Genomic DNA, 24,634 nt, shown 5'->3' with positions numbered 1-24,634 from the left:
TATGCTGGTGCAGTTGGCCCTGGGTTCCTCCTAATGCAAGACAATGCTAGACCTCATGTGGCTGGAGTGTGTCAGCAGTTCCTGCAAGAGGAAGGCATTGATGCTATGGACTGGCCCGCCCATTCCCCAGACCTGAATCCAATTGAGCACATCTGGGACATCATGTCTCGCTCCATCCACCATATATATATATATATATACAGTGCCTTGCGAAAGTATTCGGCCCTCTTGAACTTTGCGACCTTTTGCCACATTTCAGGCTTCAAACATAAAGATATAAAACTGTATTTTTTTGTGAAGAATCAACAACAAGTGGGACACAATCATGAAGTGGAACGACATTTATTGGATATTTCAAACTTTTTTAACAAATCAAAAACGGAAAAATTGGGCGTGCAAAATTATTCAGCCCCCTTAAGTTAATACTTTGTAGCGCTACCTTTTTTCTGCGATTACAGCTGTAAGTCGCTTGGGGTATGTCTCGATTAGTTTTGCACATCGAGAGACTGACATTTTTTCCCATTCCTCCTTGCAAAACAGGAAAATACAGTTTTATATCTTTATGTTCGAAGCCTGAAATGTGGCAAAAGGTCGCAAAGTTCAAGGGGGACGAATACTTTCGCAAGGCACTGTATATATATATTTGCAATAATGACAATTACAACAATACTGAATTAACACTTATTTTAACTTAATATAATACATCAATAAAATCAATTAAGTCTCAAATAAATAATGAAACATGTTCAATTTGGTTTAAATAATGCAAAAACAAAGTGTTGGAGAGTGCAATATGTGCCATGTAAAAAAGCTCAGAACATATGAAAGCTGGTGGTTCCTTTTCCTTTAAAGTCTTCAACATTCCCAGGAAAGAAGTTTTAGATTGTAGTTATTATAGGACTATTTTCTCTCTATACCATTTGTATTTCATATACCTTTGACTATTGGATGTTCTAATAGGTACTTTAGTATTGCCAGCCTAATCTCGGGAGTTGATAGGCTTGAAGACATAAACAGCGCAATGCTTGAATCACAGCGAACAGCTGCTGGCAAATGCAGGAAAGTGCTGTTTGAATGAATGCTTACGAGCCTGCTGGTGCCTACCACCGCTCAGTCAGACTGCTCTATCAAATATAAAATCATAGACTTAATTATAATATAGTACCACACAGAAATATGAGTCTTAGGTCATTAATATGGTCAAATCCGGAAACTATCATTTCGAAAACAAAACGTTTATTCTTTCAGTGAAATACGGAACCGTTCTGTATTTTATCTAACGGGTGGCATCCATAAGTCTAAATATTGCTGTTACATTGCACAACCTTCAATGTTATGCCATAATTATGTACAATTCTGGCAAATTAATTATGGTCTTTGTTAGGAAGAAATGGTCTTCACACAGTTCGCAACGAGCCAGGCGGCCCAAACTGCTGCATATACCCTGACTCTGTGGCACAGAACACAAGAGAAGTGACACAATTTCCCTGGTTAAAAGAAATTCATGTGAGCAGGCAATATTAACTAAATATGCAGGTTTAAAAATATATACTTGTGTATTGATTTTAACAAAGGCATTGATGTTTATGGTTAGGTACACATTGGTGCAACGACAATGTTTTTTTGGCAAATGTGCTTGTTAAATCACCTGCTTGGCGAAGTAGGCTATGATTCAATGATAAATTTACAAGCACTGCATCGATTATATGCAACGCAGGACAAGCTAGATAAACTAGTAATATCATCAACCATGTGTGGTTAACTAGTGATTATGTTAAGATTGATTGTTTTATATAAGATACGTTTAATGCTAGCTAGCACCTTACCTTGGCTCCTTGCTGCACTCGCATAACAGGTAGTCAGTCTGCCACGCAGTCTCCTCGTGGAGTGCAATGTAATCGGCCATAATCGTGTCCAACAATGCAGATTACCGATTGTTATGAAAACTTGAAATCAGCCCTAATTAAAATCGTCCATTCCGATTAATCGGTCAACCTCTAACACACACACACACACACACACACAAAATGGGCCTCGTGTTAACTGTCTAAAAAGTGTCTCACCCTGCATTTGGCCTGTGTTTGGGTAGGGGAGAAGAGAGAGAGGTAGGCAGGGGTAGAGAGGGGGAAGGGGAGAGAGGAAAAGAGAGGAGGGGAGAGGGGGAGACAAGTTGGAAGAGAGGTGAGGTGAGGGGAGAAAAGGTTATAGAAGAGGAAGTAAGAGGGTAAAGGAGAAAGGACTGCTGGCTACGTCACATCGAATCCATAACCAACAGAAAATGTACAACCCCATCACTGGCGCTCACGTCTCCTAGCAACAGAACAGCCGACCCCAGCGATTGTCACACAGAAATCACAGAAAATCTGGGCCCTTACCAGGACAACCACCGACAGACACACCCCTATCCATCATGTTTGTCCCTTGTCATCATGTGTTGTGTGACAGTTATGGTTTGGTGAGATGATGATGGTGATGGTGATGGTGAACAAACTGTTGGGTGTTGACTAGCTTCACAAGAGGAAGAAAAAGAGGAGGAGAAGGGAAGAGAGGAATGAAGCTCTGGCAGTCTTCTAGGGAGAGGTTAGACTGTCGAGGCCTACTGAACCACAGCTCTCTCCCTCTCTCAGTCATTGCCTTGACTATTCAGGGACATAAAATGGAGGAGGGGGCTGGGGTGGTGGGGTTGTGGTGGTGTGTGAGGCCTAGTCGTGCAGGGGGATGTGGGTCGTTGGGCTAAGGCTCCCTCTGCTCCAGAGGTGCTCCTGATGGGAGGGAAGGCCTCTTCTTGGTCTTAGGCCTGGCACAGAGGCAGCTGGGGTGGGCGTGAGGGGAGGGTGAGGTAATGGGGGGAGAGGTGTTGTTAGGGGTGTTTGGGTGAGGGGCTGTAAGCTGACTCTCTTGACTCCTTCTCCAGCTGGTAGACGGATGGTTTCTGCAGACACACACACACACACACACACACACACACACACACACACACACACACACACACACACACACACACACACACACACCACACACACACACACACACACACACACACACACACACACACACGGGGCTAATGTTGAAGTCGAGGGTGATGAGAAGGTGGTCTGTCATTTCTGACCCCCCAGGGCATAAATGTGTGTGTGTTTGTGTGTGTTTAGTGTGTTTAGGCAAAGGGAGGAACTCGGTCAAGCACGGGGGGGAAGGGAAGAGGCGGAATTGATGACGCAATACCTTCCCTTGAAAAACATAAACCAGATGTGCACCAATAGAGGGAAGAAATTACTCACACACACACACACACACACACACGCACAGCCCACATGGGCACAAGGGTCACCTTCCTTGTGTGTGCGCGCATGAGGCTGTACCTTGCCCTGGACTCTTCCTTGTGTACTGACTCACTGATAAATGACACACACAAACACTCACACACACACACACACACACACACACACACACATTTGCTTTGCATGCCTGCCACCTAGTCATGTAGCATTACTCATTGGATCACAGTCAGCACGTCCCCGTTCTAACACTCTAAACCCTAAGACTGATGGCTCAGATAGCAGGAAGGACAGGGTGTCTTCAACAGATCACCAACTCAAAACAACAATGATAAAGACTGAGGCCCTGTTCTGACTGTTGTGGTTGGCAGATATTGGTGTTATTCCCAGCAGGGATGAACACACTCCAGGCCTGGAGCTCCAGCTGTTTCTGGGGGTTATCAAGGCTGAGGCCAGAAAACAGGGCTCAGACTGGGGGGTTTGGTGGGGTTCCAGACTGGCAGGCTGGTGGGGGGGGGGGGGGCTGAAGGGACCAACTGAAGCCAGGGTTGTGTTCCTATCCTTTAGACCAACGCAATGCTATGATCCAATCCCATGGTCAGCCTCCAAAGAAACAGGCTCGGGATAGTAAATGTTATTTTTTGTTTTGTTTTCATTAACAGAACACTGAAACTCGTGCAGCATTCTTCACATTTTAAACGTTTGTGACGATTCATTTCAACCAAAAAAACGGCCGCTACGTGACCCAGTTATCCCCCTTTGAGCAGGGTGAAGGGTGAAGAGTCCGAATGACCGATGAGACCATGCTGATCGGATAGGATTAGGTGGAGGAGAGGGGGAAGGGTTTGTCTGTAACTCCAGGATACTAATACCAGTGGGAGTGATGCTTAACCAGTGTGATATGTAGACTGTCCACAACACTGTGTGTTTCAGAAAGATAATCACTAGAAGTAGTGTAAATTGAGACGGGGGGGGGGGGGACTACAGCATGATAAAAGGACATGGCTAAATTACATTACAGTGTAGTAAAGGGTACATTGACACCACAGGCGGCTGGTGGCACCTTAACGGAAATGCTGGAACGGAACATATGGAACGATAGCAAACCCATCAAACACATCTCTTCCGTGTGCTTGATACCGTTCCATTCGCTTCATTCCATAATTCCGTCCTCTCACCGCCCCCCGGTGATTTGCACCCTCTTGCCCATACGGTGCACTGCTTTCGAAAAGCAGTTCACTTTAAATGGGAAAGTGTGTCTCCTATGTGGCTTTAGGGAGGGCAGTTGGATTGGAAAAAGACAACTTAAAAAGTAGCAAAAAAGAAATAAAGTAGGTGAAAGTGGTGCAAATAGAATTTGCTGTTTGTGGAATTTCAGATCGTCTTCAATGACTGACCGTTGAGCTCATGAGTTGAACATCCTCGGGGTCAAAGTTCAGACAGTGACTCACAGTGTTATCAGTCACACACACCACTGACAGTCAGACTACAGCAGCAGGATCCGAGATGGAAATAGGGAGGGAGGGAAGAAGGGAACACGAGAGAGAGAGATAGAGAGAGAGAGACACGAGGCTGGAAGATGACTAGTGTCTGGAAAACTCTATCTCCCTCTCTCTTCCTGTCTCCCATGGTTTCCTACCAAGGCAGCTTAATTGAGTCCAAAACTCACACACCCCGCTTCGGTGACATTGAACTTTACCCCAAACCTGCTCTGACACAGTGACCGGCCATGCAGTCACTCTGCCCCACTGACGTCCTTCAACTGTTGACCAAGCGTTCTCTCTGTGTAAGTGTAGTGGGTGTAGTTAAATGGAGTCACAGTCCCCTTCAGCATAAGGGCTTCCAGCGAAAAGCTTATACATGCCTGCTGAGAGAAACAACTTGTTCAATCATGCATGTATTAAGTTGTTTGGAAAGCACTCAATACGTGTCTCTCTGGTTGACATCGTCTAATAGGGAAAATGATGTCAATGTCAAAATGCAGGGAGACAGAGTGATCAGAGAGGTGAAGGAGCTTTGTGTTTAGACTATGGGGCAGGAGCAGGCATGTTCCCCTTGGCTGTCCCTTCCCCCACCCGGCCTCGAGGGAAGAGAGGAGCAAAAGCAGGGATAGAGGAAGGAGTGGGTTATAGGGTTAAATAGGGAGCGGGTGAGAGAGATGGAAGGGACGGAGGATATGGAGTGAACACGTGTGAACAGCCCAGGAAATGGGTGCTAGGCGATAAAAAAAAGAAAAAGATTAAAACACAAACTACTGTGCCCTGATTCGATCCTAAACGGCTCGTTCTAAATTCAAATCAAATAAAATGTTATTGGTCACATACGCATGGTTAGCAGATGCTACTGCGAGTGTAGTGAAATGCTTATGCTTCAAGGTCTGACAGTGCAGCTGTATCTAACAATGCTTATGCTTCAAGGTCTGACAGTGCAGCTGTATCTAACAGATAATATCTAACAAGTACACAACAAAACCTAATATCGAAAAAAAATCCACAACAAAATCGAATAACAACAAAATCTAGTAAAGGAATGGGATGAGAACATATAAGTATAAAATATATGAATGAGCAGTGACAGAGCGGCTAAGATGCAATAGATAGTAAAGAATAGATAGTGAAGGATACAGTATACAGTATATACATGTGAGATGAGTAATGCGAGATATGTAAACATTCTTAAAGTGGCATTAAAGTGACTAGTGTTCCATTTATTAAAGTGGCCAATGATATCAAGTCTGTAGGTAGGCAGCCACCTCTCTGTGCAGGTGGTGGCTGTTTAACAATGTGATGGCCTTGCGATAGAAGCTGTTTTTCAATCTCTCTGTCCCAGCTTTGATGCACCTGTACTGACCTCGCCTTTTAGATGGAAGTGGGGTGAACAGGCAGTGGCTCGGGTGGTTATTGTCCTTTTTGCCTTCCTGTGACATCGGGTGTTGTAGGTGTCCTGGAGGGCAGGTAGTTTGACCAAGGTGATGCGCTGTGCAGACCACACCACCCTCTAGAGAGCCTTGCGGTTGTGGGCGGTGCAGCTGCCCTCTCCTCCTCCCTGTAGGCCGTCTCGCTGTTGTTGGTAATCAAGCCTACTACTGTTGTGTCGTCTGCAAACTTGATGATTGAGTTGGAGGCGTGCATGGCCACGCAGTCATGGGTGAACAGGGAGTACAGGATGGGGCTGAGAACGCACCCTTGTGGGACACCGGTGTTGAGGATCAGCGGAGTGGAGATGTTGTTTCCTACCTTCACCACCTGGGGGGCGGCCCGTCAGGAAGTCCAGGACCCAGTTGCATAGGGCAGGTTCGAGACCCAGGGTCTCAAGTTTAATGATGAGTTTTGGAGGGTACTAGGGTTTTGAATGCTGAACTTTAGTCAATGAACAGCAGTTTTACATAGATATTCCTCTTGTCCAGATGGGATAGGGCAGTGTGATGGCGATTGCATCGTCTGAAAAGAAAATTGAAGTGGGTCTAGGATGGAGGTGATAATATCGATGACTAGTCTCTCAAAGCACTTCATGAAGACAGAAGTGAGTGCTAAGGGGCGATAGTCATTTAGTTCAGTTACCTTTGCTTTCTTGGGAGCAGGAACAATGGTAGCCATCTTGAAGCATGTGGGGACAGCAGACTGGGACAGGGAATAATTGAACATGTCCGTAAACACACCAGCCAGCTGGTCTGCACATGCTCTGAGGACGCGGCTAGGGATGCCATCTGGGCCGGCCGCCTTGCGAGGGTTAACACGTTTAAATGTTTTACTCACATCAGCCATGGAAAAGGAGAGCCCGCAGTCTTTGGTAGCTGGCCGCGTCGGTGGCACTGAAGTTCTTCAGTGAATGTAGGGCTACGCAGAAGTCAGTGGTAAGACGACACAGAGAGCAGGGAAATACGAGTACAATCACTGGATCGTGTTGTAGAACTCTGATTACTAGGCCAAACTATATCCTTACTAGGCTATGGTAGATTTGGCTCCTCTCCCTTTTTAGGGCTGGGTCACCATGCCCTACTCTAAAGAGAAACATAGACACCACACACACAGAGAGAGACACACACAGAGAGAGCGAGAGAGAGACAGACACAGAGAGAGACAGAGACAGACACACAGAGAGAGCCACACACAGTACCAGTTAACAGCTAACCAGGGACTCAAGTGAGAGAAAGAAAGAAAGGGTGAGTGTAAATATAGATGTGCTGTAGAGTGTGGAAGCTAAGCTAGCTGCTGTGGGTTAGGAGTAATGACCTCTCTCACACTCACTCACTCACACACACACACACTAATTACAACCTTACAGTAACTATGAATATCTGGCTTCAGAGCAGAAGAAAAGCTGCATGGAGTGTGGAGGAAGACTTCACAGTGGAGGGGTTGGAGAAACTCTGGCCGAAAGTAGTGCACCAGAAAAGCAAAAAAAAAAGGTGCCGTTTCCAAAGCAGACATGGTTAAAGAGCAGCCGTTGCCATGGTTACGCGACAGGAAGTTGAGCATGGTACAGGTACCTTCCAGTATCACGGATGGTTTCTCTTCAATAAGGATTTATGAAGTTTGAGGAAGAGGCACCCAACACAACACCATAGCGAGGAAGGAGAAAACACGCATGAAAAAACGAGGGGGGTCATCTTTCTAATGGGATTGTTATTGTTTTGAGTATTGCAAATATTTCCTGTTGTCTGAAGAACCAGAATATCCAGTACAGCACCTCACCCTGGAGCTTATTTAAGTGATAATGCTGAGGAAGCCGGTGTTTGGAAGATATATTCGCACGTCTCGGGCCAGCAAACTGTGCCAATGTCTCCTCCAAACACTGGCATCGAGGGCATTATCACAACGGGTTACAAACATATTCAAAAAATGATTGACATATTTTCACTATAAACATGATTTGGATTCATTTATTCATACTATTTCATCCTTCCACAAGATATAGGCCTGACACAAAACTAAAAGGTTGCTACCCAAGCCGGCTGGTTGTACGTTCCATCGGTTCGGTTGCCAGAGACGCGACCCAGTCGTTCAGTCTTTTTGTTCTGTATCTATGGACACGACCGAGCCATTCGTTCTAAATGTTCCATTGCCATACAGGCTGGCGACATTTTTATCCCTTGCTTGCAAGCTAGCCAACTACGGCTAACTTAAAGACACATCAAACAGTGCAGCCAGAATAACAGAAAAGTAGCTGCATTTCCATTTGTTTAAGCTGTTTTCTAGTGAGATTTATTTGGATACATCCATAACAATGAGCTAATGGCTGGCATAGAAAAAGAGCTCTCTCGTCAGGACACTTGTTCAGAGGAGCTAACCAACAACACAGCTAACACAATCACTTCAAACTGAAAGTGGAAAGACCGCAAACTAAACTAGCAGTTTTACCTGTTTTCTATTGATAGTTCGTTCTATATAAATGATGCTGATTCGTGATTTCGACTGGCTGAGTTAAACGGGGACATTACTATGGGATATCTGGAGATCGAATATGCAGGTTTATACAAATCTCCACTGTTTAAAGCTAAATGTTAGTCTAAAGGAAATGTGAGAATGTCTAAATGTTTTTTTATAGTAGAGAGCAAGTTTATAAAATGCCTGGCTGGGCTGATGAGACAATGGATTGCACAGTCAGATGAAACAGAGTAAATAGGCATTTTAACGTCACGGATTTAGCTGGCGGTAACTTGTGGAATAGACACTGGCTGGAATGCGGTTTTAACCAAATCAGAATTCAGGCTTAGAACCACCTGTTGTATAAAACAGAATAGCAACATGACATACAGTTGAAGTCAGAAGTTTACATACGCTTAGATTGGAGTCATTAAAACTTGTTTAACCACTCCACATTTCTTGTTAACAAACTATAGTTTTGGCAAGTTGGTTAGGACATCTACTTTGTGCATGACAAGTCACTTTTCCAACAATTGTTTAGACAGATTATTTCACTTATAATTCACTGTATCACAATTCCAGTGGGTCAGAAGTTTACATACACTAAGTTGACTGTGTCTTTAAACAGCTTGGAAAATTCCAGAAAATTATGTCATGGCTTTAGAAGCTTCTGATAGGCTAATTGAAATAATTTGAGTCAATTGGAGGTGTACCTGTGGATACATTTCAAGGCCTACCTTCAAACTCAGTGCCTCTTGGCTTGACATCATGGGAAAATCAAAAGAAATGGTAGACCTGCACAAGTCTGTTTTATCCTTGGGAGCAATTTCCAAACGCCTGAAGGTACCACGTTCATCTGTACAAACAATCATTTGCAAGTATAAACACCATGGGATCATGCAGCTGTCATCCCGCTCAGGAAGGAGATGAGCTTTTGTCTCCTAGAGATGAACGTACTTTGGTGCGAAAAGTGCAAATCAATCCCAGAACAACAGCAAAGGACCTTGTAGAGTTGCTGGAGGTAACAGGTACAAAAGTATCTATATCCACAGTAAAACGAGTCCTAGATCGACATAACCTGAAAGGCCGCTCAGCAAGGAAGAAGCCACTGCTCCAAAGCCGCCATTAAAAAAAGCCAGACTACGGTTTGCAACTGCACATGGGGACAAAGATAGTACTTTTTGGAGAAATGTCCTCTAGTCTGATGAAAAAAAATAGAACTATTTGGACATAATGACCATTGTTATGTTTGGAGGAAAAATGGAGATGCTTGCAAGCCGAAGAACACCATCCCAACCGTGAAGCACGGGGATGGCAGCATCATGTTGTGGGGGTGCTTTGCTGCAGGAGGGACTGGTGCACTTCACAAAATAGATGGTATCATGACGAAGGAAAATTATGTGGATATATTGAAGCAACATCTCAAGACATCAGTCAGAAAGTTTAAGCTTGGTCGCAAATGGGTCTTCCAAATAGACATTGACCCCAAGCATACTTCCAAAGTTGTGGTAAAATGGCTTAAGGACAACAAAGTCAAGGTATTGGAGTAGCCATCACAAAGCACTGACCTCAATCCTATAGAAAATGTGTGGGCTGAACTGAAAAAGTGTGTGCGAGCAAGGAAGCCTACAAACCTGACTCAGTTACAACAGCTCTGTCAAGAGGAATGGGCCAAAATTCACCCAACTTATTGTGGGAAGCTTGTGATGGGTCAAACGTTGAAACGTTTGACCCAAGGCAAACTATTTAAAGGCATTGCTACCAAATACTAATTGAGTGCATGTAAACTTCTGACCCACTGGGAATGTGATGAAAGAAATAAAAGCTGAAATAAATCATCCTCTCTACTATTATTCTGACATGTCACATTCTTAAAATAAAGTGGTGATCCTAACTGACCTAAGACAGGGAATGTTTACTAGGATTAAATGTCAGGAATTGTGAAAAACTGAGTTGAAATGTATTTGGCTAAGGTGTATGTAAACTTCCGACTTCAACTGTAAATGATACTACATCTAAATATCTGCTGTAGAGAAATATGATTTGTTCCTGATCACAAAGCGCCTCACATGCCTGGGAGGACTAACTGACAGTGACATGCAGAGGGAGGGAAGAAAGAGGTGTGGCATGACAGAAACACAGCTATATATAAACACGAGCCCATGGGTAGGGCTGGAACAGGGACATACAAAAACCACACACGTCAAAGCACATCACCATCATCACAGAAAAAGCTGATTGACAGGCTGTCTAATATACGCAAAGTACACGGTGCTTAACACACTCCGTTCATATGAATGTTTGACACACACACACACACAGAAAAACAGCACCAAATCTGTGCATGTCCTTTCCCACGGAAATGATCCTCTCCTGAAATGAAGGTGCTGATATTGAACTGGGTTAGGGCAGTGAGTGAATGTGGCGTTGTGAGGGTGAATGTGTGCTCGTGCGTTCACACACGTGTGCCATGTGTGTGTGTCCCAGACTGTGACCCTCTCTCCCAGCAGACATCACACAGACGGCCCTTTCAGCCTGGCGGGGAGAGAGAGGAGGTGGGGGTGTCGGCCTGTTATGAGGGGCCACACAGGATAAGGCTGCCCTGCACCAGTGGAGAACAGGCATCACTCTGTCCACACACACAGCATGAGAGCGCCCACTCTCTGTTAGACTAGCAGAGCGTGTGTGTGTGTGTGCCCTGTCCTTCATCGGCATGTCCAACCGGCACATACAATACTGAGAGAGAGAAAGAGGGCTCTATTAAAATATGACTGCCAACCGTACCCTCCATCTACCCCCCCCCCTCTTAATACATCTCTGAGCTGATTGATGTATTGCACTTTATGTCCTCTGGCGATCAACTTTCTCAGAGAGAATATTCACATGACACCACAGGGGAGGTTTCAGTAACCTGCATAACCAAACCTGCATGTCAGGGTGATCCTGCTGCCTTTGGCGTCACTACACTCAACTCAGATCAGTTTAAACCAGTCAGTGTTTCCACTGAACACTCCTAGACATAATGGGTTATGAATATGTCCACATGTTAATACACTACACAAAACATATCTATAAAGTAATTTTAGTATTCAGACCCAGAGAAATACAATCTGCCCATTCAGGCCCATCTCTACTCCCTGACCCCTCCTGTAGCTCTTACTCTTTCTAAATATGGACCGAACAAACACAGAGGCATGCCTGGCGGGTGGCAGACATGTTGGTTTTGGGCATACAGACGTTCTCTTGTGGGCGGCCGGTGGCTTCAGATGTAGGAATCTTAGACCAGGGACTTCCTGTCGTCCGAGTGCCTAGGCAGGGTGAGCTGAAGTAGCAGAGCTGTTAATGGGCTTTCTCTAACTAATCACTGCTATGACCTCACTGACTCAGTAGTGACATGGCTCATTCACAAAAGACGCCTTCTCTGTTCTCTTCAGTAGCTCTAACAGTACGGCCTGCGTATCCAGTCTCCACCATACACTTAGGGGGGAAAAAAGGTGCCATCTAGAACCTAAAAAGGGTTATTCCGCAGTCCCCAAAGGAGAACCCTTTTTGGTTCCAAGTAGAAGCCTTGGGGTTCCAGGTAGTAGCCTTTGGGTTTTATGTAGAACCCTTTCCACAGAGAGTTCTACACGGAACCAAAAAAGGGTTCTCCTGTGGGGACAACTGAAGAACCCTTTTTTTTCCTAAGAGTGTAGCGATAAAACAATGTTCTCACTAGAGGTTTATCCCTACGGTCTGCACAATGGCTCGATCTGTCGCCAGGCATTCTAAGTTGTAAGTTCCGCAGTAGGGCTGTGAGAGAACGGTGAGGACGTCAATCGGAACTTCCCTTCAACTTTTATAATACCACGATGTACACAGGAAAAATATACACAGTAATATACAGTATTATAAACCCATAGATGTATGACTAGATCCTAGAGAGCTCCTCCTTTGATCGTCACACAAGGCTGCTGCTACTCGATTAGTTTATGTAGAACGGCGGGTAGGCTGTACGCAAAATATAAATGTCTCTACCTAGACAGGAGAGGATGAATCATGTCTGGAAAATGTATTATAGAAACAAAGCCATATTGCAGCTGTCTGATATTAGACAGGCTAAACCACGGGATTTGCAGAATAAGACCAAAAACAGGCCACGGGTGCATGACAACGAACAACGCCGTATTCTAGATGTTTGCGGGAAAAAAACGGACTGTAGCGCTTCGTAAATATTTGAGGCAGAGATACATTCTCTCCGAGAACTTCTCTGTAAGCAAAAAGCACATCGGTGTCTGCCATCAAGTCTATATGAGCTTTTCTGCCTAAGTCAGCCAACTGTCTGTCCTATATGTTGCCTTTCCTACTGTAAGTGTTAGCATCACGCTGTCGTTTTTCTAAGGACTGATCGGCCCTGGGTATATGAAACATAAGAAAAATAACATCTGACAGTGTGTGACTGTCCTTCAGAATGACTATCTCCTAGCAGACATCTATGAAGAGCGGATGGGGTTTCTAGGTACGGAACGTGAGTGGTGGGGATATGTTGTTGTGGAGCGGAGAGGTTATGACTCCCACCTCAAAAAGACTAGTTGCGTTAGCGTGTTAAGAAACAAGAGTAATAGTAGACATGCATGAGTAGCGAAGAGAGCATTGTACAAATAGAATTAGTCCGGGATTGAGCTGACATATGCAGCCCCCTCGAATGCGGAGTGTTGCCTTTAAAGGGTGCATTGCAGACGAGGCGTGATTGGTTTGAATTCCGGCCTTAATAAATCAATAAAACGGAATGGCATAAAATGATTGTATTTCAATGTAAAGCACAGATGTATGCTCAACGTCCAGTCTTCCTACGTGATGATTCAACGTTGGTCTGTGCCCAGTGGGAGGGACACGCAGAGAGATGTGCCCTCCTTACTGACGGGAGATCCAGACGGGGGTCTCAAGAGTACACACACATACCAATCAGTAACAGGGGAGGTGAGAGCTCTGCTCTGCAGCTGAGAACAGTTGGCATTGTTGTGAGATATGCCATGTCAACAAACCCCAGAGAGAGAAAGTGAGAGTGTGTGTGTAGGCTTCAAACCCAAGGAATTGAGAGGGGGGGGGGGGGGGCATGGGAGTCTTGAACAAAGACCCTGCTCTGTTCTCTTGCCATCTGAGATGATCAACCTTTTCTCCGCACACACACACCAACCGACAAAACATTAAGAATAAACTACGTGGTGAGTTGATGCCTATTCGGCAGCTAGTTAGCTAGGTGATTGACCGTGCTACTTTATATGCGTTGTTTGTTGGCAACCTTGTACTTTACGAAGTTTTTGGAACAGATTCCTGTTGGAACGTTCCACAAATTATACCCACCCCCCACACACAGCCTGCTACTCCCTCACACAGAGGCTGTACAGTTTCTTCTCACAAAGCCTGGGATTTACTACTCACACAGTCTGTGCGGTTCTGCAGGTCTGTGGACACAGTTCCCTGTTGTGGGTTAAGAACAATGGCTTTGCTGGGGGCCACAACACTGGTGCACGTTATCGTACATTTGAACTAGGAAGGTGTAGATGGCAGAAGGGTGGACTTGGTCCAATACACAGATAAAAGATCAGCATGGTGTGAATTCGCTGAGGTTTTAAGATTCCAGCTAGTACACTAATCTATGGCATTGGAAGAAGTAACGGAAATGTAGTCAGGCACACCAAATATAGACAGCAGAGAAAGTCTCAGCCTAGTGTACAGTAAGTGTCTGGTTCCCATCCATCATTAACTCTGTCACCACAAACCGAATAACTTATCAATTAGCCCATCGACCTACCCCACTCATGGTGGGTCGATGTAGGGCAATGAAGAGGCGAATCATAGTTTGCATTGAAAATAGCAGACTCAATTGAAATTCCTAACAAAAGAAAATAAACTGGATGGCATATTTTCACTAACGTCAACACCCCAGAGAAACCTTGAGAACCTTGGTATGGCAATCAATAATAAGAAAAGTGCTATTGACAAGTGTGGCAGTGGCATAATGGTTCGTATTGTTTATAATATTTGCCTATATATAACTTACTGTGCTGTATAAGACATGTTCGTTTTCTCCAGGCTCCGAGAGCTCACTGAGATTCCTATCCCAGTGTAAAAAGGACTCAGTACTGTCCAATATTTCCATCCTTGGCGATGCGACCGCTCTGATTCCTAATGTGTCGTTAGATGACAGTTCCCTTGATGATGATACTTTGCAGCGCAGATAGCAAATACACTCCTTCACACACTTTACAGCGATATCAACCGAAGAATGTTATGTTTTTACTCTGTCCACGCAGTTAATTCAACTTCAGTGAAGAAACGTAGTTATGCAGTTGATGTAACTACAACGCCGTAATATACGCAGCAGTGCTGCCAACAAAGCAGTTATCTCCGAATTACAATATTAAAGGTGAAAAATAGCGTTAGAAGAAGACTGCCCCGTGTTGGCTCTTGTTTATTTTCTTTGCACAGAGTTCCATGGACTTTTTCCTTGATGCAGTTTGCTGCCCACCACCAGAACAGACCAGACAGACAGGAATGTGGGTGGGGGCGGGGACAAGAGTAGCGACATCTAATTAGACTAAAACACTACAGGGTTTGCATTCCATTTGCGTAGGTTGTATCAAGATAAAGGGCAACATACAATGCAATGGATACACATTTAGCGCAATATCTACAATGTATGTGGAGAAACTGTTCAAATGAAAACTTTGCAATAATTTCGGTCAGAAATTGGAGAATTTGTAACTTCCACACTGCAAAAAAAAAAAAAAAACACTCCTGTCCATCTGCGTCATACCAATCGAACGAGTCCTTCTATTCTATTCCAGTCTGACCGTCTGTGACTGACTAGGTTCTGCGACCAATCCAAAGCATTTGAGCCCGAGTATTTGATTGACAAGCGAATAAGCCAATTACATCACATTAACGTATGTTTTGTAACAAATCAGAGAAAGACAAGAATTTTTCATTCTAAACACGGCCTCCCTGGAATGCAAATCAACCAATCAAGTTAAAGCTCTTAAAAAATAAGCAAATGAGTAGCCAACTTTCTGCTGCAATAACTTAACTTTTTCTGCAATTCCCGAGTGGTCTGCCAAGGAACAGGTCAAAGAGGACATTCTGCTAAGAAACATTTTCCACTAATGTGTGGATATTGAAATTAAGAGGCTAAAGTACTGGAGAAAAAAAATATATTCAACCTACATGATACATACAAGTACATTAAACAACATGAGTACAAACTTTGCTCAGACAGAATTAGGTGAGAATCTGGTGATTTCAGGAAGGGAAAAAAAAACTAAGGTGGAATGAAACCAAAACTAACCAAATAGTTACAAGTTTCAATCTATCTTTAAAATAGAACAGAAAGACATGCTGAGATGAAAACAGGTGGTATAACATTCTATTTGAAACTGGCACATAATCCTAGTTTTGGGTACAGCATTATGTGGATGAGAGTCAGTCACACATCACCCATTTATTTCTCTCATCTCTTCTCTGGGAAAACAACTAACTGCTCACCTTTAAGGCCTGATCCTTCGCTCTGCTTTGAACAGCAGTTCCATTAGTAGTACTGCAACAAGAGTAGCGCAAATGGACGTAAACTAAGATTATACAGTAGTAACAAACATTTTGGGGGATAGAATACATACATGTGACCCCATGTCTAGGTATACTCTGGCGCGCTCAGAGAATGAGAGGACTTTAGTAACCATAAGCATGTTTTAGCATGGGCAGTGCCATTGAGGACTTTCACCATTTTGAAGTAGTCAACCTCCTATGGGTTAAGGAAGGATCACATAATTCCATCCAGGGCATCAACCAATGAATTATACTCACGAGCAAACATTCCATAACTGCAGGTGGCAGTAAATCTCCACTTGGCTTTACACCTGTTCAAACAACGCATTCCAGTTGGCAGTATGAACCATTTCAGTTTGTTTACCAACTCATAGAAGTAGTATAAGAAAATGTACTACTTCAAAATGGAGATGGCCTCAATGGCGCTGCCCGTGCGCTCACCGACGTCATAATGGAACAGATAGTCCTCTATCATTCACTACAATCAACAGAGAGGTGTTACACTGTGTTCTGTCCCATTTAGATAGCAGGCACACAGCTTCTTCCACAGTCAGTTAATATATAGACAATAGAGTAGCTACACAGAAAGAGCTTCAGTCTTCCTCCTAGATGAAGATCGCCACATCCCTCATTGATCCTTCCCTCGAATGTTGTCGCTTAAAAATACAATGTTGTCTGTAGAATGGAAAATAATGACATGTTTAATTGTTATGAAAATATAAAATGCCAGTGAATGTGAAATGTGTCTGAGTGCGTGTTCCCCTCTCTCACCTGCGATGATGGTGGTAGCCTGGCGTCTGACGTTGTTCTTGTCTACGTACTCCCCGTAGTCCAACTTCCCCTCCACCAGAACCCTCGACCTACAACAGGGGGCACACAGAACCAAGGAATGTGTTACTGATAGGTTTTCCGCGGATTGTTATAAGACCAGTTGTCTTTGCAGTAAACACAAGGATGATACTTCTAGAAATAAGTAGATAAGACAGAAAAAGTTTAAGTTATCAGGCTACTAGTCCCCAGAGAAATAGAAACTAAGCCCGAGAAATTGACAACCCACAGTATACAGGGGAACACAGAGTGAAAAACACACATACCCTTTCTTGACATACTGGTACGCCACATCCCTCAGACCAGGCTTGAAGATTGACACACGATGCCACGTCGTCTTCTGGCTGACATCTCCTGCGGGAGACGTCTCCACGTCCCCGGAGCGCCACATCTCGTTGGTTGCCATGGAGAAGATGGTAACGGGGTTCCGTCCCTCCACTTGTCTCATGACAGGGTCCTGCCCCACGCGGCCCAGCAGCTGAACACGGTTAATCGCTGTGTGTGTGTGGGGGGGGGATACATTAAGGTGTACACACGTCAAAGCTAATGGGGGAAGACAGAGGAGCGGACAGACATCAACTGGTCTGGGCTGTTTGTGTTCGATAGATGAGAAACCTGAGAAAGTGCCCTGACGGTCTATACTCACATCTCTCCAGGATCAGGCTGGTGTCTGTAGACTGGTGTCTGACCAGCTGTCTGAAAACCTGCAGGGGAGATGCATAAAGACACACTACAGTCAGCCAAGGAGCCACGGCCACAAAAGTAAAGTAGAGTAGCGATTAAGGGGGAACAGCTGGAGTATTTGTGTTGCACACTTACCTGTGCTGCTCCGTTTCTCAACATCCTCGTTGTTTGCTGGACGGACTGTATGATAGTAAAGTAGACAGACTGTAAGAAAGAGTATCGAGTTGACTTCATCTCAAGATGAGGCTATGAGCATTAGTTAGAGCTTTAATCCTGACTAACAGCCAGCAAGTTACATGGACACAATTGTCTTTCTTCTATAGTCACACCTGTCATATTTGGTTAGCTGTCCTAGTGGGTATCTATCTAGCTATCATTCTTCAAATACCTAGCTAGCTAGCTACAATCGAAGACAATAATAATACGGACTGCTGCTTGAAATAGGTCTAGCTAACTTACATTGTCTCCATAAAGATAAATTGTATCGCATTATAACCACGGGTAAATGGTTGCTAACGTTACATTGTAACATCTACTGATGTTACAGTCATGCCCAGCTAGCACGCTACATTAGTTGCAATGCGAGTGAATAGATAGATAATAATAGGGCCGAGACATAAACTGCCATAAAAAGTACACTTATCCTACAAAATATTAGCATGCTTGTTGTTGTTTATCATCATTGATATCTAAGGACATACAGTAAGTTAATTCAACTTACATGATGCAGTAACCGAAATCCTTAAGTGCACGCTGCTTCCGGTCCGTCGCTAATATAAGTCCGTGATTCATTGTAGAAGGCAATAGGACAGTTCCGCTGATACTGGGGGCTGGATCAAATACTTTAAAATAAAACATGTTTAAGTTGATGATGAAGTATTATATATGTGGGGGACATGACATAACATATAGGTTTTATTTCCAAATATTATGGATGTTGTCTCCCGTGAAGCTGGACGACACAAGATATAAACAATAGAGCTGGATAGTAACTTTATTTTAGGCCATTTACCAAGGTCGAGTTCTAGAAAACCTTTGGTTACAATCCTTCGCTCACAGAGAGTAAGATGATGATACACAATCAAATCTAAATAAATGCATTCAATTCTGAATCAAAACGATAATGTGTCTAAGTAAATACTGCACACAAGGTCTTACAAATCAGTAGGCCTATATCAGTAATAAGGTACATCGGTAGAACATGCCTTTTGCTCAACAAGTGGAATATTTATTATTTCTAGTGTAAGCTGAATATCCTAGAAAGTGAGATGTGCAGTACCTTGATTAAATTCATACATTTTATTGCGACCAATCTGACCATTCTGACTGCTATTTACATGACAGTTAACCTGAGAACAAGGCCGTGTGTAGGAGAGAAGAGAAGAGTGAGATGCCTCGCATCGTACATCTCACCAAGTGCAAAGACATAAACACAAGTATGTACAGTACCCAACCACACAGGAGGGAAACTTCTAAGGTCCTTCAGAAACCACACACCACTCAGACAAAGGTACACTTTCCCAGAGCAATGTCCTGTCCCTATGTCTGTGAGAGTTTTTAATAGAGTATATGTCCAGTTGACCTTCCTCTGTGACCCAAATTGTCCTCCAACGACCCAAATTAAGAGATACAGTGTGATTGTAGATGTATTCTCATATCTCACTAACCACATCTCACATGCACAGGGCCCACTTTAAGTCCCGACCCATAGTTTGTGAAACCCTGATATACAGTATAATTCTAAAAACACATGAGAATAAGTACGTCTGTCTATGAATCAAGGAAATGCATGTAGTGTATGTGGTCAGGAATTCTGTATGATAAGTCCCAGCAGTTGAGAGACAAGGCGAAAATCAGGCTGGCTGATGGGTAATCGGGGGTCAACTTCTCCTCTACACAAGGCCGCTTCACATAGTACCTGCAAGAGAATACCATACCAGATGGAAGACATTATAACCACTCCACAAATTTCTTGTTAACAAACTATAGTTTTGGCAAGTCGGTTAGGGCATCTACTTTGTGCATGACACAAGTAATTATTCCAACAATTGTTTACAGACAGATTATTTCACTTATAATTCACTGTATCACAATTCCAATGGGTCAGAAGTTTACATACACTAAGTTGACTGTGCCTTTAAACAGTTTGGAAAAATCCAGAAAATTATGTCATGGCTTTACAAGCTTCTGATAGGCTAATTGACATCATTTTAGTCAATTAGAGGTGTACCTGTGGATGTATTTCAAGGCCTACCTTCAAACTCAGTGCCTCTTTGCTTGACATCATGGGAAAATCAAAAGAAATCAGCAAGAAAAAAGAAAAAAAACTCAAAAACCACATCATCAAGAAAGACCTCAGAAAAAAATGGTATACCTCTACAAGTCTGGTTCATCCTTTGGAGCAATTTCCAAACACCTGAAGGTACCACATTCATCTGTACAAACAATAGTATGCAAGTATAAACACCATGGGACCATGCAGCCGTCATACCGCTCAGGAAGGAGACGCGTTCTGTCTCCTAAAGATGAACGTACTTTGGTGCGAAAAGTGCAAATCAATCCCAGAACAACAGCAAAGGACCTTGTGAAGATGCTGGAGGAAACAGGTACAAAAGTATCTATATCCACAGTAAAAATGAGTCCTATATCGAAGTGAAATGCCACTCAGCAAGGAAGAAGCCACTGCTCCAAAACCGCCATTAAAAAAAGCCAGACTACGGTTTGCAACTGCACATGGGGTCAAAGATGGTACTTTTTGGAGAAATGTCCTCTGGTCTGATGAAACAAAAACTGTTTGGCCATAATGACCATCGTTACGTTTGGAGGAAAAAGGGGGATGCTTGCAAGCTGAAGAACAACATCCAAACCGTAAAGAACGGGGGTGGCAGCATCATGTTGTGGGGGTGCTTTGCTGCAGGAGGGACTGGTGCACTTCACAAAATAGATAGCATCATGAGGAGGAATATTATGTGGATATATTGAATCAACATCTCAATACATCAGTCAGGAAGTTAAAGATTGGTCGCAAATCGGTCTTCCAACTGGACAATGACCCCAAGCATACTTTCAAAGTTGTGGCAAAATGGCTTAAGGACAACAAAGTCAAGGTATTGGAGTGGCTATCACAAAGCCCTGACCTCAATCCTATAGAAAATTTGTGGGCTGAACTGAAAAAGCGTGTGCGAGCAAGGAGGTCTACAAACCTGACTCTGCTCTGTCAGGAGGAATGGGCCAAAATTCACCCAACTTATTGTGGGAAGCTTGTGGAAGGCTATCCAAAACGTTTGACCCAAGTTAAACAATTTAAAGGCAATGCTACCAAATACTAATTGAGTGTATGTAAACTTCTGACCCACTGGGAATGTGATGAAAGAAATAAAAGCTGAAATAAATCCTTCTCTCTACTATTATTCTGACATGTCACATTCTTAAAATAAAGTGGTGATCCCAACCGACCTAAAACAGGGAATTTTTACTAGGATTAAATGTCAGGGATAGTGAAAAACTGAGTTAAAATGTATTTGGCTGAGGTGTATGTAAAATTCTGACTCCAACTGTACTTCTATGATATCAAGGAAGAGCGCGAGACAAAGAAACAGTGAGGGAGAAAGAGAGGGAAGGAAGGAGAGAATGTGTGTGTGTACTCACTGCTTGACCGTAAGCATGTTGAGTCGAGCCTGCTCGATCCCTGAACGTCAAGGCCAGGATCTGAGCGATCAGAGTACACAGCCTGGACACAGGAGACAAAGAGGGTTAGGGTCCGAGATAAACCCATTTTGAGAACAGGTATGATGGAGTTTAACCTTTATATTCTTGACCACTGGAGGGGGCTAGTGAGACTTGTCACCTGTCACCTAACCTGACCTACGTAACAGTGTAGTAGTGTAGTAGCGACACAGAGATCCACATTAAACCCCTAATCTAGTTGCATAAAGACAAAGCTGCTTAAAAACCCCCAAAGAAAACCCAGCTGGGTTCCTTAGTTAATCCACACTCCGGTGTTTCACAGTGGCACTCTGCTAAACCTGTTCAAGTGACGGTGGTCATGTTATGAAAGATAACAGGGAGTCTTAACCAAGGATCACTGTAGTCACTCACAGTAGGCTGTCAGCTTTGTGCTCACACACACACACACACACACAGTGTCACTCAAAGTAGGCTGTCAGCTTTGTGCTCACACACACCCACACACACACAGTGTCACTCACAGTAGGCTGTCAGCTTTGTGCTCACACACACCCACACACACACAGTGTCACTCACAGTAGGCTGTCAGCTTTGTGCTCACACACACCCACACACACACAGTGTCACTCACAGTAGGCTGTCAGCTTTGTGCTCACACACACCCACACACACACAGTGTCACTCACAGTAGGCTGTCAGCTTTGTGCTCCCACACACCCACACACACAGTGTCACTCACAGTAGGTTGCTGTATTGGTCTCCAGCCTGTTCCAGCATCCGCACCAGGAATGGAAACATGTCATTGGACTAACACACACACAGTTATGTATGGAGAAATCAGGACACAGAAAGTCACAGAAACAAACACACACACACAAAGATCCCTGTGATCTCACCCTCCAGAAGAGTTTCCTGCAGGTGATTCTGCATTGCAGAGCTCCTGGAGGAGCAGATATAGGCTCTCCAGACTGATGCCCTCCTCAAGCATATCACCACTCAGCTGGTGGAACAGGTGGGCTGTACGCTCCCAACTACACACCGACAGGGGAGTGAGTGACCATGGAACAACATGTTGGCTGATTTGGGGAAGAGTATTGGAAAGTACCTAATTGGGGGTTGTTTCTGTGTTGAGGTGTTCAACATGACATTGCATCTCCTTCTGTAGAGGGGGTCCAACAGCAACGTCGACCTCTGGAGGAAAAACAACAACATACACACACGTTACTGCGACATTATAACACACACACACACACACACACACACACACACACACACACACACAAAGTGAATGACTCACTATAATGTAACTGTTCCAGGAGATTTGCAGGTGCAGGTAGATCCGAGACGTAGGCGACAAACCGTCCAGATGCAGCTCCGCCTCTCTCTCTCCTCCCCCATCTTCATCCTTCTCTCCATCCTGCTCTCTGACCACCGTCTCTCTCTTCAGCAGGCGAGCCAGCACCAAGCCTCTCCTCCAGGCACAAAAAGGGCGGGGGGGGGGGGGGGGGGAGAGTGGAGGGCTGGGGTTACTGGATGGGGTAGATGGGGTGTTCCTACTGGGGAGACAGAGAAATTGTACAGTCCGTGTGACTGTGTCAGAAACACACCCAGACACCTTACCTAGTCAAACCCACACACAATTTGAGCCACATTACACAACTCAGAATAAGTTGAACTGTGGTAACGTGAAGCGGTGAAGAGGGAGGATATTCCCCTGGCACAGAGGACACAGGAAAGGTCACTCACACAGGAAGCCTTTCTCTATCTTTCTGTCTGCCCTTCACTTCTTCTCTCTCTTTCCTTCAACTCTCTTCGAAATCCCCGCTGAGAGAAGGAGGAAGAGATAGAGGAAGGTATCTTCCCATGTGGAGATTTACTGTCATGGTCCTTAGAGGAAAACCCAATTATTTAAAGAGCCTGTGTCTACACAGATGTAGCATCTTAATTTGAGCCAGTTTGCTACAGCAGGTAAATAATCCTGCAGCAACAAGACATTTTTGTTATTATGTGTTTTATATTTAATTGACATTTTTGGTAGGGATTAATACATTTTTCGTAAGGGAAAGACAAGTCTGAAATTTAAAAATGACAAATGACAAACTTGGAAATGACAAACTTCAGGAGCCTTTTATTTGTTGTATTTTACCCCCAATGATATCCAATTGCGATCTTCTCTTATCGCTGCAACTCCCTAACGTGCTCAGGAGAGACGAAGGTCAAGTCATGCTTCCTCCGAAACATGACCCGCCTAACAGCGCTTGTTAACACCCGCCCGCTTAACCCGGAAGCCAGCCCACCAATGTGTCATTCAACTGACAACTGGAGTCAGCCTGCAGGCGCCCAGCCTGCCACAAGGAGACGCTAGAGCACAATGAGCCAAGCAAAGCCACCCCCAGCCAAACCCTCCCATAACCCGGATAATGCTGGGCCAATTGTGGCACGCCCTATGGGACTCCTGGTCATGGCCGGTTATGACACAGCCTGGGATCGAACCCGGGTCTGTAGTGACGCCTCAAGCACTGCGAGGCAGTGCCCTAGACCGCTGCGCCCCTCCGGAGGCTTTTTTAAACCTCAAAATACACTACACACTTTACATTTTCTGCATTGCATCTGTATTTAGTTCCTTTGTCTAAGCACTACAATACAGATTTAGCTGTTTTTGCAATTTTATCAATAACGTACAGTATTAATCAACAGTAGAACACACAGTAAAATACAGTACATTTGTTTTACTGCACACTGTAAGACTTTTCTGTAATTTTAGCAGTAATACACTGTCGAATGCACAGTAAAACACCGTAAATGTGTTTTACAGTAATCATTATGGTGCATTGTGGGAAAATGTTTGGGCAAAGAGTCTCTCGCTCATTAACATATTTTAAGGTGTGCCTTGTAAGAGGCCATATTTGTTGCGTCCGTAAGTGAGAATGCTATACCCCCACAGAATATGGTAATATATTGTGTTGTAGGAATTCTACAAACGTTGTCCTGAAACTCAACAGTAACTTACTGGCAAATTTGCTGCCAGTAATTTACAGTAATTCAGAATGCAGTACTATACTGCATTTTTGGAGTGCCAAAAACCTTTTGAATACTAGTTGGTATGCATTAACATATTTTGAGACTATTACTGCATGGAGATACCGTGATTATGTCAGTAATATATTGGCGCTATTTAGAAATATTGTGTTGTAATTACAATTATTTTGA

General features: G+C 44.0%; 2 protein-coding genes across 3 annotated transcripts in view; both read right to left on the bottom strand.

Moving 5' to 3' along the window:
- LOC139378704 (cyclic AMP-responsive element-binding protein 3-like protein 2) overlaps positions 1–15,449 on the bottom strand; it is a 31,092-nt gene extending 15,643 nt beyond the window's left edge. Inside the window, exon 1 of the mRNA XM_071121117.1 lies at positions 14,685–15,449. Coding sequence (XP_070977218.1) covers positions 14,685–14,783 — 99 coding nt within the window. The 5' untranslated portion in view covers positions 14,784–15,449. The remainder of the gene's footprint in view (positions 1–14,684) is intronic.
- Positions 15,450–15,817: 368 nt separating this feature from the next.
- Positions 15,818–19,426, bottom strand: LOC139378705 (single-stranded DNA-binding protein, mitochondrial-like). Of its 2 annotated transcripts, none has more exons than XM_071121119.1 (6): positions 18,459–19,426; positions 17,873–17,941; positions 17,700–17,757; positions 17,320–17,548; positions 16,997–17,085; positions 15,818–16,900 (listed from the first exon to the last, which is right to left on the bottom strand). In XM_071121119.1, exons 2-6 carry the CDS (start codon positions 17,894–17,896, stop codon positions 16,854–16,856), a joined length of 447 nt encoding a protein of 148 aa, XP_070977220.1. In that variant the 5' UTR covers positions 17,897–17,941; positions 18,459–19,426; the 3' UTR covers positions 15,818–16,853. The 2 variants fall into 2 exon arrangements, with proteins under 2 accessions (XP_070977220.1, XP_070977221.1); XM_071121120.1 differs by having other exon boundaries at positions 17,873–17,917; positions 18,459–18,579.
- Between the last annotated feature and the right edge of the window lie 5,208 nt (positions 19,427–24,634).

The sequence above is a fragment of the Oncorhynchus clarkii genome, chromosome 21 (assembly GCF_045791955.1).
Source record: "Oncorhynchus clarkii lewisi isolate Uvic-CL-2024 chromosome 21, UVic_Ocla_1.0, whole genome shotgun sequence".
NCBI classification, from domain to species: Eukaryota; Metazoa; Chordata; class Actinopteri; order Salmoniformes; family Salmonidae; genus Oncorhynchus; species Oncorhynchus clarkii.
This window is presented reverse-complemented; position numbering and strand designations above follow the sequence as displayed.